This window comes from Ranitomeya variabilis, chromosome 8, assembly GCF_051348905.1.
Source record: "Ranitomeya variabilis isolate aRanVar5 chromosome 8, aRanVar5.hap1, whole genome shotgun sequence".
In the NCBI taxonomy this organism is placed as follows: Eukaryota; Metazoa; Chordata; class Amphibia; order Anura; family Dendrobatidae; genus Ranitomeya; species Ranitomeya variabilis.
The window spans coordinates 196,644,872-196,660,888 of record NC_135239.1 but is presented as its reverse complement, the minus strand read 5'-3'; the positions used below and the strand labels follow the sequence as shown (position 1 = coordinate 196,660,888).

At 44.1% G+C, this 16,017-nt stretch overlaps 1 protein-coding gene across 1 annotated transcript; it reads right to left on the bottom strand.

Moving 5' to 3' along the window:
- Positions 1–759: 759 nt before the first annotated feature.
- On the bottom strand, positions 760–2,053 carry LOC143788849 (uncharacterized). Its single transcript, XM_077278761.1, has 2 exons — positions 1,820–2,053; positions 760–1,744 (listed from the first exon to the last, which is right to left on the bottom strand). Exons 1-2 carry the CDS (start codon positions 1,999–2,001, stop codon positions 760–762), a joined length of 1,167 nt encoding a protein of 388 aa, XP_077134876.1. The 5' UTR covers positions 2,002–2,053.
- Positions 2,054–16,017: the final 13,964 nt, after the last annotated feature.

The following is a 16,017-nucleotide window of genomic DNA, read 5'->3' as shown; positions in this document are numbered from 1 at the left end:
CGTCATGAGGCCTTACCCCAGGCGCAACCTTGACCACCGGCGGAGGGTGTTTAATTTGAGACTTGCCAGGGCACGGAGACTGGTTGAGTGCGCCTTTGGGATTCTTGTGGCCAAATGGCGTGTTCTTCAGTCTGCCATCCAGCTGAGTGAGGCTACAATCAATGAGGTGATCAAAGCCTGTGTCATTCTCCATAATTTCACAAGAATACATGATTGTTCCTCTACAAATTTTGAAGATAACCTCATGACCAATGTTCCTAGGCCTACCCCATATGTCCCTCCTCCGCGTCGGCCACTTTCTGGACTGAGAGTTCGTGATATCTTTACAAATTATTTTATGTCTCCTCAAGGTGCTACTCCCTGGCAAGACTATGCATTTTTGCATGTGTAATTAATTAGCTCTATAAAGTATGTGTTAATCAAGTTTCCAGCTGTGTGTGTTTTATTTTCTTATTTCACATATGGTTATCAGCATATCATGTGTGTGTGATGGAAGAATGAATCCAGCGCATACAGACGGTGACTGGTAGTAAGAAAACGTTTTACTGAATAACTTTTTTTACTTTCTTTGTTTGTTTTTTTTCCAAACCTTTTTTTGGCCTTCTAAAGGCCTATTTTTCTTTTTTAACAAAAATAGCGTAAACAACCACAGTAAAACATGCTCTGTAGTGACAATACAAGCCTAAATATTGTATCCAAATCATATTTTAAAAACAAAAAAAAAAGGTTAAAATAACATTAAAACACAAAAAAACCAAATTATAAGTCCTGGTAGGTTGGGGCAGGAGAAGTAGCTTGCTCATTATCTGCATCAGGTGGCATTTGTACGGCCAACTGTCCAGCACCCTGTGCAGATGTTGTAGTGGCCTGAGGGACATTTGCCAAGCTATGATGCTGGGAACTTGGAAGAGTGGGGCGAGGATTTGGTAGATACCCCTGCTGGTGATAACCATATTGCCGGGAATCATAACCCAACCCAAAATGACCATATTGTCCAAACCCAGGTTGGGACCAGCCTCCAGCACTGGGTGTGGACAAGTGGCCATATTGGGATGGTTGAAGATATCCCGCCATATGTTGCTGAGGTGGCCATTGTGTGTTTGATGGGGGTTGGGGCTGAGGTGTTGGCTGTCGTGGAGGGGGTGCTTCAGATCCTTGTTGAGCTGGCAGGCCTTGTAATCTCTGAGGCCGCAGAAGATTTTCTGGTGACATCTGCCACTGTTCAATCATATGCATGAGATTGTATGGGTTATTTGGGGGGGTGCATGCGTCAACAAGGATCTGAAAACACCCTCTCACACGAAGCCTTAACTCACGCTCTAGGGACCTTAAGTAATGGGCCATGCTCCTGGTAAATCCCTCCTCCCCATCATCGTCTCGAACACGGGCCAAGTAGCTCAGGACCCCAGCATCCACGTTTTGGCGCCTTTGGAGCAATTCTCTTCTGCGGCGTGCACGCTGTGGTCTGCCTGCAGCCTGTGGGGATGGAGCCAGGGCAACAGTTGGGCTGCTGCTATTTCCAGGGTCATCCTGGCTAGGTGGTGGTGCTGCAGAAGAGGCAAAATGTGGGTCCTCAGGGTGTGGGACGGAGGCAGATGGAGCAGCCTGACCAGATGAGGATCCAGGAGGGATGGAGCCAGAGGGAGCATCAGATGGACCAGCCACCTCTTCAACTTCACCAACTGGGTCAATGACAAGTTCCGAGTCAGACCCTGTCTCCCTGTCAGTGAGGTTAGACTGAGTTCTGAAAAAGAAAAAATGTTTTAGGGCCACAAATAAGACAAAAACCCAAAAATACACAGAAAACAATGTTACTTACGGCCTGAGGTCCATGCTGGGATTCAGAAAGTTGAGTCGGTCAAAATATATGTATTTTTTTTTTTTTGGAGGTGCCCCGGCTCCACTTCTCTCCCGCTGCTGCCTCTCCCTCCTGTACTGGTCGCGGATACTCCGCCACCTTGTTGTAACATCACCCACTGAAACAACAAAAAATACACACATTCTTTAGGCCATTAATCAGTGAGCTCACAAAAGGTGGAACTGACTACAGAGATTTAAGTGTAGCATCCAAATAGGCCTTTGTGGAGAAGATTTAATCTTAAATTTACCCCAAAAACAAAATTAGCAAGCAAAGCCACAAGGACATAGTCCACTAACCTCTATCACAGAAAGGCCAAATAATGGGAAACACTGTTAGTTTAGTAAGTAAAAGGGACACGTATTCTAAACATTAATGAAATCCGTTTCTCTTGTACAACACCATGTATCTACTGGTGGGCTTTCTAGTTCCTTCATGACTATTTACTAAATTCGGGAAGAGAAATTCAAAGTAGTAAGGGCCTGATAATTCTCCAGAACATTACATTTAAAACATGGGTGTACTTACTTATCTGTCGCTGTGCCTGACGTGGCTGCTGGTCATAATGTGGGAAGAGGGCCACACACACACTCCTCCATGCTGCCTCTTTTTGTGCCCTGTTTGCATAATTAGGGTCTCTTTGGTCCCAGAGGACAGGCCTCTCTTGGACCAAAATGATCAGCATGTCCGCGTTGACAATGTTTGCCATGCTGAATATCACTCCGTGGAGGCGTGCAGCAGACTTCCGGGTTCACTGTCTGGCTTTTTCAGCTAATTAGCATGTCTCACCTGCCTGATTGAGGCCTTTGGACCTTTCAGGACATCTGCCAGTAAATCCGTATTTCGCGCAAGGCACACGCATGGTCCGTAAGCATTCCGTATTATACGCTCTCCCATAGACTTGCATTGGCGTATTTTTTGCGCGATACGCTGACAAACGCAGCATGCTGCGATTTTCTGCGCCCGTACAACTCCGTAAATTACGGATCCGTAATATACGCCGTATAGGACTAGACCCATTGAGAAGCATTGTGCCGTATGTAATGCGAGTTTTACGTACGTAGTTTTTGCGCTCTTACGTACGTAAAACACGCATGTGTGACCCCAGCCTAATTCCCCTATCTTAGCTTGAGAACATGGCAGAGTCACAGCACACCCATCATTCATCTTATATTAAAATTAGCTTTCTAATGATACCGCCACTCAGACTAGTTGTTCCACCCAGTTTAGGAGAAATCCACACTTTGCACTCATTGCGTTTAGCTGCTAGCGCTTACAGTGATTGACAGATCTACCGATGGAAATTCGCAATATGTACTCCTTATTTTCCTAGCCCAAATCGGTGGCCCAATATCTCACTATAATAGAACAAAGAACCTCATGTTTTTTGACAGAGACTATACCAGTTTCAGCTGGTACTAGATGGTAAAATTGTCTACTGCAGCTACAGGGGGCATAAACATTCTTTTGGGAGGCGGGAATGAGAGGTTTGGGATTCACACACACAGCAGAAGCAAAGAGAGAAGGGGGGTCAGAGCCCACAGCATGTGTGATAACGGGAAAATGAAAAATCCTACTCCATTTTATACATTAACGTCACACTAGTGGAAAGTCATTGGTCTCAACATCAGCTCCAAATTGTGGCCATAGTACCATAAAAAAATCCTTTGGTACTTTTTTTTTAACCAAAAAAATCTAATAAAAAATTAATGTGTGACATTTACTTCTAGACACACAAAATATTACTGGAAAGTCAGAACTAGACGACATCATCCTCACACTTAAGAACCTCACAGTTTTCTCATATCCCTTGCAGATATCAGCAGCATCGAGTACAGCCTGTGGCTGGAAGATGCCGTTTAGGGATTTAATGATGTGAGAAGGTGCTACAATGGAATGTAACTGTATCCTGCTTGTAATCTCCAATATTTGTGCATTTCTATGCTAATAAAGCCCAGATCGAGATGTCAGTAATGTTTTTATTTATTCTGCAATATCTAATCTTCCCCAAGGCTTCTCGGCTTCTGCAGTGATTATATTTAATGATATGAATTCTACCGTGAGGATATGACAGACAACAGATTCTTGCAGTAAAAAGAATCCATAGAAATCCTATAATCCCAACTAAGCATCATGTTTGTTTTTTCCCCCACTGGACAGAGAAAAGTTAAAAGCCAAGTGTGATGCCCCCATTGTAGTATTGAATTTGGTCACTTAGGACAGAAGGTTCTGGGTCTACACACAATCTTGCCATCTTGGTCTCCCTATCTCCAAGGGTTCACACATACACATATTCCTTTGAAGATTCTGCCATAAAGATGCAGCAAATCCACATCGAGACCAGCCACAAAATCCATATACTTTACATTTGGGTTTGTCACAGACTTACCCCATAAGTTGCAAAAGGATAAATTTGAAGTGACAATCAGCAGCATAAAAAAAGGCAACAGATTCAAGTAATGTGAAGCTTTAGAGCCCAGACGAAAAATCCAAACAACTGTATGTACAAATTACATTACTGATGTCCTGTTATGTGGGACGTGAACTATTGGGTCACCGAAGACTCCTAAAACTATGTGTACAGTAGTATCATACTATGATATCAGGTGTAATAAAGAGGCTTTGTAGAAAAAAAATAATGATGTCAAAATATATGAATGTAAACCCAGTGATGTCACAGTACAGGGATAATACAATCAATGATGTCACAATAGAGGGATAATACACAGAGTGATGTCACAGTACAGTGATAATAGACAGAGTGATGTCACAGTACAGGGATAATACGCACAGTGATGTCACAGTACAGGGAAAATACACACAGTGATGTCACAGTACAGGGATAATACACACAGTGATGTCACAGTATAGGGAAAATACACACAGTGATGTCACAGTACAGGGAAAATGCACACATTGATGTCACAGTACAGACATAATAAACACAGTGATGTCATTTTACTGGGATAATGAACACAGTGATGTCTCAGTACAGGGATAATACACGCAGTAATGTCACAGTACAGGGATAATACATAGAGTGATGTCACAGTACAGGGATAATACACACAGTGATGTCACAGTACAGAGATAATAAACACAGTGATGTCACAGTACAGGGATAATACACACAGTGATTTCACCATACAGGGATAATACATACAGTGATGTCACAGTACTGGGATAATACGCACAGTGATGTCACAGTACAGGGATAATACACACAGTGATGTCACAGTACAGGGATAATACACACAGTGATGTCACAGTACAGGGATAATACACACAGTGATGTCACAGTACAGGGATAATACACACAGTGATGTCACAGTAGAGTGATAATACACAGTGATGTCACAGTACAGGGATAATACGCACAGTGATGTCACAGTACAGGGATAATACGCACAGTGATGTCACAGTACGGGGATAATACACACAGTGATGTCACAGTACAGGATAATACGCACAGTGATGTCACAGTACAGGATAATACGCACAGTGATGTCACAGTACAGGGATAATACACACAGTGATGTCACAGTACAGGGATAATACACACAGTGATGTCACAGTACAGGGATAATACACACAGTGATGTCACAGTACAGGGATAATACGCACAGTGATGTCACAGTACGGGGATAATACACACAGTGATGTCACAGTACAGGGATAATATTAAATTGATGTCATAGTACAGAGATAATACACACAGTGATGTCATTTTATTGGGATAATACGCACAGTGATGTCACAGTGCAGGGATAATACACACAGTGATGTCACAGTTCAGAGATAATACACAGTGTGATGTCACTTTATTGGGATGATACACACAGTGATGTCACAGTGCAGGGATAATACACACAGTGATGTCACAGTACAGGGATAATACACACAGTGATGTCAAAGTACAGGGATAATACACAGTGATGTCAGAGTATAGGGAAAATACACACAGTGATGTTACAGTAGAGTGATAATACAAACAGTGGTGTCACAGTACAGGGATAATACACACAGCGATGTCACAGTACAGGGATAATACACAGTGATATCACAGTACAGGGATAATACACACAGTGATATCACAGAACAGGGATAATGCGCACAGTGATGTCAAAGTACAGGGATAATACACACAGTGATGTCACAGTACTGGGAGAATACACACAGTGATGTCACAATACAGGAATAATACACACAGTGATGATACACACAGTGATGTCACAGTACAGGGATAATACACAGTGATGTCACAGTACATTGATAATACACACAGTGATGTCACAGTACAGGGATAATACACACAGTGATGTCACAGTACATTGATAATACACACAGTGATATCACAGAACAGGGATAATGCGCACAGTGATGTCAAAGTGCAGGGATAATACACACAGTGATGTCACAGTACTGGGAGAATACACACAGTGATGTCACAATACAGGAATAATACACACAGTGATGATACACACAGTGATGTCACAGTACAGGGATAATACACAGTGATGTAACAGTACAGGGATAATACACACAGTGATGTCACAGTACAGGGATAATACACAGTGATGTCACAGTACAGGGATAATACACAGTGATGTCACAGTACAAAGATAATACACAACAGTGATGTCACAGTACAGGGATAATACACACAGTGTTGTTCTTGAGTAAACCCACTGTAGACATGCTTAAGAAGAAATGGGAAAATGACAGGAGGAGGTATATCTCCTTAGAACTTCATGTGATGACCCTGATGGAGTATTTCAGGGTTAGGAGGATTCCACGTGGGTTGCGGCCACATCTAAGGCCAACCCTGTTGCCAGATAATGAACAGTTTTGTTCCAAGTTTGAGTTGATTACCAATAAGTTTGCATTTGACATCATGCTATTAAACATTGAATTTTTAAAGAAAGAAATGGAGGTGCTGAAGAAAGGTACTATGGAATTGGAAGAACAACTGAAATCACAGCTGACAGCACAGGATTGGGGCTCCCTAAAGAGTAAAATTGATGGAAATTTGGAGAAATTCCGAGTAGACATCGAGTCTACCAAGAAGGTAAAGTGGTTTCGTGATCTGGAGGATTATAAGGTGGGCCGTGTTTTTTCATGGCACATGGGGCCCAACCAGTTCCCCTATAACAACAGGGGTAAGTCTGGGTCATCAAGGAAACGAAGGAAACCACAAGGGAAGAAGCATTCCAACTTTGGCTTCACTTCTGCTGAATCTGATTCCACAGAGGACTCTAACATGGAAGGAACTAGGCGGTTGCATTTTTTAGAGAGAGAAAAAATGGACACAACAAATCCAGGAGATGAGGCCGGAGAGGGGGCCGGAAACATAGAAAATCGGAACACACACAGGGAGCAACGTCAAGTGCGGAAGTACGCAATGAAAACGAGGAACACGAAGGACAATTAATGGACAACAGGAGTCTAGTGGTAAATTGTTGTGAACTCTATTTTTGGGCTCCCTCTAGTGGTCACAAGCGGTACTGTGTAGTGTTGTCTTTCTGCAGGTTGGCTTCATCACCTGGTTCGTTATCCTTGGTTGGTTTCCTATTTAGCTCACCTGGATACTCAGTTCCTTGCCTGCTATCAATGTATTCAGTGCTCTTCAGATTCCTGGTGACTACCTTGCTCCCAGTCTCTCCAAGACAAGCTAAGTTTTTGTTTGTTCAGTTTCTGATTATCAGCGTTCATCATGTTGTTTGTCCAGCTTGTTAAATGTGATTTTTTACTTGCTGGTTGCTCTAGGGGACTGAGTTTCTCCCCTCACACCGTTAGTTGGTGTGGGGGTTCTTGAAATCTCAGTGTGGATATTTTGTAAGGGTTTTTTACTGACCGCATAGACCCCTTTTCTATTTTCTGCTATCTAGAATTAGTGGGCCTCTTTTGCTGAATCTGCTTTCACCCCTGTGTATGTGCCTTCCTCTTACCTCACCGTTATTATCTGTTGGGGGCTTCTATATCTTTGGGGATTATTTCTCTGGAGGCAAGAGAGGTCTTTCTTTCTCTCTAGGGGTAGTTAGTTCCTCAGGCTGGCTCGAGACGTCTAGGATTTTAGACACGTTCACCGGCTGCCTCTAGTGTGGTTGGATAGGTTCAGTTTTGCGGTCAGTCCAGTTTTCCACCTCCCTAGAGCTTGTCCTATGTTTAGTCACCTTGCTGGAGTAATTTGTGATCCTCAACCACTAAGGATCATAACAGTATAGCAGGCCAAAAAGTGTTTTATGCATCGCAGAAGTGGGATTAAAAGAAGACCTGAGTACATTTTTTTTTTTCTCCCGCTTTTCCTTTGCTGCAGTCTGTTCAGCTTCTTTCATCCCCTTGAACTCTGAGTGGTTTTGAGCTCAGCTGCAGACATGGATGTTCAGACTCTGACTTCTAGTGTGGATCATCTTGCTGCACGGGTGCAAAGTATTCAGGATTTTGTTATTCATAGCCCTATGTCAGAACCAAAGATACCCATTCCTGAGTTGTTTTCTGGAGATAGATCTAGGTTTCAGAATTTTAAGAATAATTGTAAGTTATTTCTATCTCTGAGACCTCGTTCCTCTGGTGATTCCGCTCAGCAAGTAAAAATTGTTATCTCCTTGTTGCGTGGCGACCCTCAGGATTGGGCTTTCTCTCTGGTGCCAGGAGATCCTGCATTGCTTAATGTAGATGCATTTTTTCTGGCTCTTGGAATGCTTTATGAGGAGCCTAATCTTGAGAATCAGGCAGAAAAAGCGTTGCTGTCCCTCTCTCAAGGTCAGGATGAAGCAGAGGTGTATTGTCAAAAATTTCGGAAATGGTCAGTGCTTACTCAATGGAATGAGTGTGCCCTGGCTGCAAATTTCAGAGAAGGTCTTTCTGAAGCCATTAAGGATGTTATGGTGGGGTTCCCCACCCCTACAAGTCTGAGTGATTCTATGGCTTTAGCCATTCAGGTTGATCGGCGTTTGCGGGAGCGCAAATCTGCTCATCCTTTGGCGTTATTTTCTGAACAGGGACCTGAGTCTATGCAATGTGATCGAACTCTGACCAGAATTGAGCGACAAAGTCATAGACGTCAAAATGGGTTGTGCTTTTACTGTGGTGATTCTGCTCATGTTATCTCAGCATGCTCTAAACGCTTAAAAAAGGTTGCTAAACCTGTCACCATTGGTACTATACAGCCTAAATTTATTTTGTCTGTTACTTTGATTTGTTCTTTGTCGTCCTACTCGGTTATGGCCTTTGTGGATTCGGGTGCTGCCCTGAATCTGATGGATTTGTCATTTGCCAGGCGCTGTGGTTTTGTCCTGGAGCCTTTGGAATTTCCTATTCCTCTGAGGGGAATTGATGCTACGCCATTGGCTGAGAATAAACCTCAGTATTGGACGCAAATAACCATGTGCATGACTCCCGTTCATCAGGAGGTGATTCGCTTTCTTGTTCTGCATAATTTACATGATGTTGTCGTTTTGGGTCTGCCATGGCTGCAGGCTCATAATCCAGTTTTAGATTGGAAAGCTATGTCTGTGTCTAGTTGGGGTTGTCAGGGAATTCATGGCGATACTCCATTGGTGTCTATTGCTTCTTCCACTCCTTCTGTGGTCCCTGAGTTTTTGTCTGACTACCAGGATGTATTTGATGAACCCAGGTCCAGTGTCCTGCCCCCTCATAGGGATTGTGACTGTGCTATAAATTTAATTCCTGGTAGTAAATTTCCTAAGGGACGACTTTTTAATTTGTCTATACCAGAGCATGCCGCAATGCGGAGTTATATAAAGGAGTCTTTGGAGAAGGGACATATTCGCCCATCCTCTTCCCCTCTTGGTGCAGGAATTTTTTTTGTGGCCAAGAAGGACGGTTCTTTGAGACCGTGTATAGATTATCGCCTTCTGAATAAAATCACAGTCAAATTTCAGTATCCTTTGCCACTATTGTCTGATTTGTTTGCTCGGATTAAGGGTGCCAGTTGGTTCACCAAGATAGATCTCCGTGGTGCGTATAATCTTGTGCGCATTAAGCAGGGAGATGAATGGAAAACAGCATTTAATACGCCCGAAGGCCATTTTGAGTACTTTGTGATGCCTTTTGGACTCTCTAATGCTCCTTCTGTGTTTCAGTCCTTCATGCATGACATTTTCCGAGAATATCTGGATAAATTTATGATTGTTTATCTGGATGACATTTTGTTTTTTTCTGATGATTGGGAGTCCCATGTGAAGCAGGTCAGGATGGTGTTTCAGGTCCTGCGTGCCAATGCTTTATTTGTGAAGGGCTCAAAATGCCTCTTCGGAGTACAGAAGGTCTCCTTTTTGGGTTTTATTTTTTCTCCTTCTACTGTGGAGATGGACCCAGTCAAGGTCCAGGCTATTCATGACTGGACTCAGCCCACGTCTGTTAAGAGTCTTCAGAAGTTCTTGGGTTTTGCTAATTTTTACCGTCGTTTCATCGCTAATTTTTCTAGTGTGGTTAAACCTTTGACGGATTTGACCAAGAAGGGCTCTGATGTGACTAATTGGTTTCCTGCGGCCGTGGAGGCCTTTCGGGAGCTGAAGCACCGGTTTTCTTCAGCTCCAGTCTTATGTCAGCCAGATGTCTCTCTCCCCTTCCAGGTTGAGATTGATGCTTCCGAGATTGGAGCAGGGGCTGTTTTGTCGCAGAGAAGCTCTGAGGGCTCTGTGATGAAGCCGTGTGCTTTCTTTTCAAGAAAGTTTTCGCCTGCCGAGCGAAATTATGATGTTGGTAATCGGGAGTTGTTGGCTATGAAGTGGGCATTTGAGGAGTGGCGACATTGGCTCGAAGGAGCTAAACATCGTGTGGTGGTCCTGACTGATCACAAAAATCTGATTTACCTCGAGTCTGCCAAGCGCCTGAATCCTAGACAGGCTCGTTGGTCATTGTTTTTCTCCCGTTTCAACTTCGTGGTCTCATACCTGCCTGGTTCGAAGAACGTGAAAGCTGATGCACTTTCTAGGAGTTTTGTGCCTGACTCTCCGGAAGTTTCTGAGCCGGCTGGTATTCTCAGAGAGGGAGTGATTTTGTCTGCCATTTCTCCAGATTTGCGACGAGTGCTGCAGAAATTTCAGGCGGATAGACCTGACCGTTGTTCACCAGAGAGACTGTTTGTCCCGGATAGATGGACCAGCAGAGTTATTTCCGAGGTTCATTCTTCGGTGTTGGCGGGTCATCCTGGGATTTTTGGTACCAGAGATTTGGTGGCTAGGTCCTTCTGGTGGCCTTCCTTGTCGCGGGATGTGCGTTCCTTTGTGCAGTCTTTTGGGATTTATGCTCGGGCTAAGCCTTGCTGTTCTCGTGCCAGCGGTTTGCTTTTGCCTTTACCTGTCCCGAAAAGGCCTTGGACGCACATTTCCATGGATTTTATTTCGGATCTGCCAGTATCTCAGAAAATGTCTGTCATCTGGGTGGTGTGTGATCGTTTTTCCAAGATGGTCCATTTGGTGCCCTTGCCTATGCTGCCTTCCTCCTCCGATTTGGTTCCTCTATTTTTTCAGAATGTGGTTCGCTTGCACGGCATTCCTGAAAATATTGTGTCTGATAGAGGATCCCAGTTTGTGTCCAGGTTTTGGCGAACTTTTTGTGCTAAGATGGGCATTGATTTGTCTTTTTCGTCGGCCTTCCATCCTCAGACTAATGGCCAAACCGAGCGAACTAATCAGACGTTGGAGACTTATTTGAGATTTTTTGTTTCTGCTGATCAGGATGATTGGGTGACTTTTTTGCCATTGGCCGAGTTTGCCCTTAATAATCGGGCTAGTTCTGCTACCTTGGTTTCGCCTTTTTTCTGCAATTCTGGTTTCCATCCTCGTTTTTCCTCGGGTCAGGTTGAGTCTTCTGACTGTCCTGGGGTGGATTCTGTGGTGGATAGGTTGCAGCAGATTTGGAGCCATGTGGTGGACAATCTGAAATTGTCACAGGAGAGGGCTCAGCGCTTTGCCAACCGCCGCCGCGGTGTGGGTCCCCGACTTCGTGTTGGGGATTTGGTGTGGCTGTCTTCTCGGTATGTTCCTATGAAGGTTTCATCTCCTAAGTGTAAGCCTCGCTTCATCGGTCCTTATAAGATCTTGGAAGTCCTTAACCCGGTGTCTTTTCGTCTGGATCTCTGTTGTGAATTTGGTTTCTGGGCTCCCCCGGTGGTCACTGGTGGTACTGAACTTGTGTGCTTCATCTCCTCTGTTCACCTGTTTCCATCAGGATGTGGGAGTTTTCTATTTAACCTTGCTCCTCAGTCATTTCTATGCCGGCCAACAATGTTACCAGAAGCCTTTCTGTTGCATGTTCCTGCTCCTAGACTACTATCAGCTAAGTTGGACTTTTAGTCCTAAGTTTGTTTTGCATTTTTGTTCCAGTTCTCTGTGATTGAATATTTCTGAGGCTGGAAGCTCTTGTGAGCTGAAATTGCCACTCTGGTGTCATGAGTTGATATTAGAGTCTTAAAGTAATTTCAGGATGGTGTTTGAAAGGGTTTTCAGCTGACTGTGTAGTTCCCTTTTCTGTCTTCCTACTATCTAGTAAGCGGACCTCAATTTGCTAAACCTATTTTCATACTTCGTATGTCAATTTCCTCTGAAATCACCGACAATATATGTGGGGGCTACTGTCTGCCTTTTGGGGAAAATTTCTCTAGAGGTAAGTCAGGTCTGTATTTTCCTCTGCTAGGGTCAGTCAGTCCTCCGGCTGGCGCTGGGCGTCTAGGGATAAAACGTAGGCACGCTACCCGGCCACTGTTAGTTGTGCGGTAGGTTTAGCTCACAGTCAGCTCGAGTTCCCATCTTCCAAGAGCTAGTCCTTTTGTATGCTTTACTACGTTCTCTTGCCATTGAGAACCATGACAGTTTGGCCGGCCAAGGGTTAAAATAATTGGCAGAAGAAAGGAGAGAAAAGAAGTCTGCAGAGAATTTTTTTTTTTTTTTTTTCTGAGTTTGCTCATTAGTTGATTCACTTGCATCTCTGCTTACTGCAGCCTTCGTCTCTCTCTCCTTCTAATCCTTGAATGGTTCTGATTTCACCTGATAAAAATGGATCAGCAGAGTTTAGCTACAGGTTTGAATAATCTCGCTATGAAGGTTCAAAGTTTACAGGATTTTGTAATTCATGCTCCTATATCTGAACCTAGAATTCCTTTACCTGAATTTTTCTCCGGGGATAGATCTCGCTTCCAGAATTTCAAACATAATTGTAAATTATTTTTGTCTCTGAGATCTCGCTCCGCTGGAGATCCTGCACTGCAGGTCAGGATTGTAATTTCCTTGCTCCGGGGCGACCCTCAGGATTGGGCATTTGCTTTGGCACCAGTGGATCCTGCGTTGCTCAATGTGGATGCGTTTTTCCTGGCATTGGGGTTGCTTTATGAGGAACCTCATTTAGAGATTCAGGCTGAAAAAGCCTTGATGGCCCTGTCTCAGGGGCAAGATGAGGCTGAAATATACTGCCAAAAATTTCGTAAGTGGTCTGTGCTTACTCAGTGGAATGAGTGCGCCCTGGCGGCGAATTTCAGAGAGGGTCTCTCTGATGCCATTAAAGATGTTATGGTGGGGTTCCCTGTGCCTACAGGTCTGAATGAGTCCATGACAATGGCCATTCAGATTGATCGGCGTTTGCGGGAGCGCAAACCTGTGCACCATTTGGCGGTGTCTACTGAGAAGGCACCAGAGATTATGCAATGTGATAGAATTCTGTCCAGAAGCGAACGACAGAATTTTAGGCGAAAAAATGGGTTATGCTTCTATTGTGGTGATTCAACTCATGTTATATCAGCATGCTCTAAACGTACTAAGAAGGTTGATAAGTCTGTTTCAATTGGCACTTTACAGTCTAAGTTTATTCTATCTGTGACCCTGATTTTCTCTTTATCGTCTATTACCGTGGACGCCTATGTCGACTCTGGCGCCGCTTTGAGTCTTATGGATTGGTCCTTTGCCAAACGCTGTGGGTTTAATTTAGAGCCTCTGGAAGTTCCTATACCTCTGAAGGGTATTGACTTCACGCCATTGGCTAGTAACAAACCACAATACTGGACACAAGTAACTATGCGTATTAATCCGGATCACCAGGAGATTATTCGCTTCCTTGTGTTGTATAATCTACATGATGTGTTGGTGCTTGGATTGCCATGGCTGCAATCTCATAACCCAGTCCTCGACTGGAAAGCAATGTCTGTGTTAAGCTGGGGATGTCAGGGGACTCATGGGGACGTACCTTTGGTTTCCATTTCGTCATCTATTCCCTCTGAGATTCCGGAATTTTTATCTGATTATCGTGACGTTTTTGAGGAGCCTAAACTTGGTTCACTACCTCCGCACAGAGATTGCGATTGTACGATAGATCTGATTCCGGGCAGTAAGTTTCCAAAGGGTCGTTTGTTTAATCTATCTGTGCCTGAACATGCTGCTATGCGGGAATATATTAAGGAGTCCTTGGAAAAGGGACATATTCGTCCTTCGTCATCTCCCTTAGGAGCCGGTTTTTTCTTTGTATCTAAAAAAGATGGCTCTTTGAGGCCGTGTATTGATTATCGGCTTTTGAATAAAATCACGGTTAAATATCAGTATCCTTTGCCACTGCTTACTGATTTGTTTGCTCGAATAAAGGGGGCCAAGTGGTTCTCTAAGATTGATCTTCGTGGGGCGTATAATTTAGTGCGAATTAAGCAGGGGGATGAGTGGAAAACCGCATTTAATACGCCTGAGGGCCATTTTGAGTATTTAGTAATGCCTTTTGGTCTTTCAAATGCCCCTTCAGTCTTTCAGTCTTTTATGCATGACATTTTCCGTGAATATTTGGATAAATTTATGATTGTGTATCTGGATGATATTTTGATTTTTTCGGATGACTGGGACTCTCATGTCCAACAGGTCAGGAGGGTTTTTCAGGTTTTGCGCTCTAATTCCTTGTGTGTAAAGGGTTCTAAGTGTGTTTTTGGGGTTCAAAAGATTTCGTTTTTGGGGTACATTTTTTCCCCCTCTTCCATTGAGATGGACCCTGTCAAGGTTCAGGCTATTTGTGATTGGACGCAACCCTCTTCTCTTAAGAGCCTTCAGAAGTTTTTGGGCTTTGCTAATTTTTATCGTCGATTTATAACTGGTTTTTCTGATGTTGCTAAGCCGTTGACTGATTTGACTAAGAAGGGTGCTGATGTTGCTGATTGGTCCCCTGCTGCTGTGGAGGCCTTTCGGGAGCTTAAGCGCCGCTTTTCTTCCGCCCCTGTATTGCGTCAGCCTGATGTTACTCTTCCTTTTCAGGTTGAGGTCGACGCTTCAGAAATCGGAGCTGGGGCGGTTTTGTCGCAGAAAAGTTCCGACTGCTCCGTGATGAGACCTTGCGCGTTCTTTTCTCGTAAATTTTCGCCCGCTGAGCGAAATTATGATATTGGTAATCGGGAGCTCTTGGCTATGAAGTGGGCTTTTGAGGAGTGGCGTCATTGGCTTGAGGGGGCTAGACATCAGGTGGTGGTATTGACCGACCACAAGAATTTGATTTATCTTGAGTCTGCCAGGCGCCTGAATCCTAGACAGGCGCGCTGGTCGTTATTTTTCTCTCGGTTTAATTTTGTGGTTTCTTACCTACCGGGTTCTAAAAATGTGAAGGCGGATGCCCTTTCTAGGAGTTTTGAGCCTGATTCCCCTGGTAATTCTGAACCTACAGGTATCCTTAAGGATGGAGTGATATTATCTGCTGTTTCCCCAGACTTGCGACGGGTCTTGCAGGAGTTTCAGGCGGATAGACCTGATCGTTGCCCGCCTGGTAGACTGTTTGTTCCGGATGATTGGACCAGTAGAGTCATCTCGGAGGTCCATTCTTCTGCGTTAGCTGGTCATCCTGGAATCTTTGGTACCAGGGATTTGGTGGCTAGGTCCTTCTGGTGGCCTTCCCTGTCGCGAGATGTGCGAGGTTTTGTGCAGTCTTGTGATGTTTGTGCTCGGGCCAAGCCTTGTTGTTCTCGGGCTAGTGGATTGTTGTTATCTTTGCCTATTCCGAAGAGGCCTTGGACTCACATCTCCATGGATTTTATTTCTGATCTCCCTGTTTCTCAGAAGATGTCTGTCATCTGGGTGGTGTGTGACCGTTTCTCTAAGATGGTCCATTTGGTCCCCTTGCCTAAATTGCCTTCCTCATCCGAGCTGGTTCCTCTGTTTTTTCAAAATGTGGTTCGCTTG

Bases quoted from the DNA above. Each gene is read 5' to 3' on its own strand.
- LOC143788849 (XM_077278761.1), bottom strand. From the start codon at position 2,001: ATGTGTGTATTTTTTGTTGTTTCAGTGGGTGATGTTACAACAAGGTGG. The intron at 1,745-1,819 runs GTAAGTAACATT...TTTCTTTTTCAG, and splicing joins CCCAGCATGGACCTCAGGCC to AACTCAGTCTAACCTCACTG.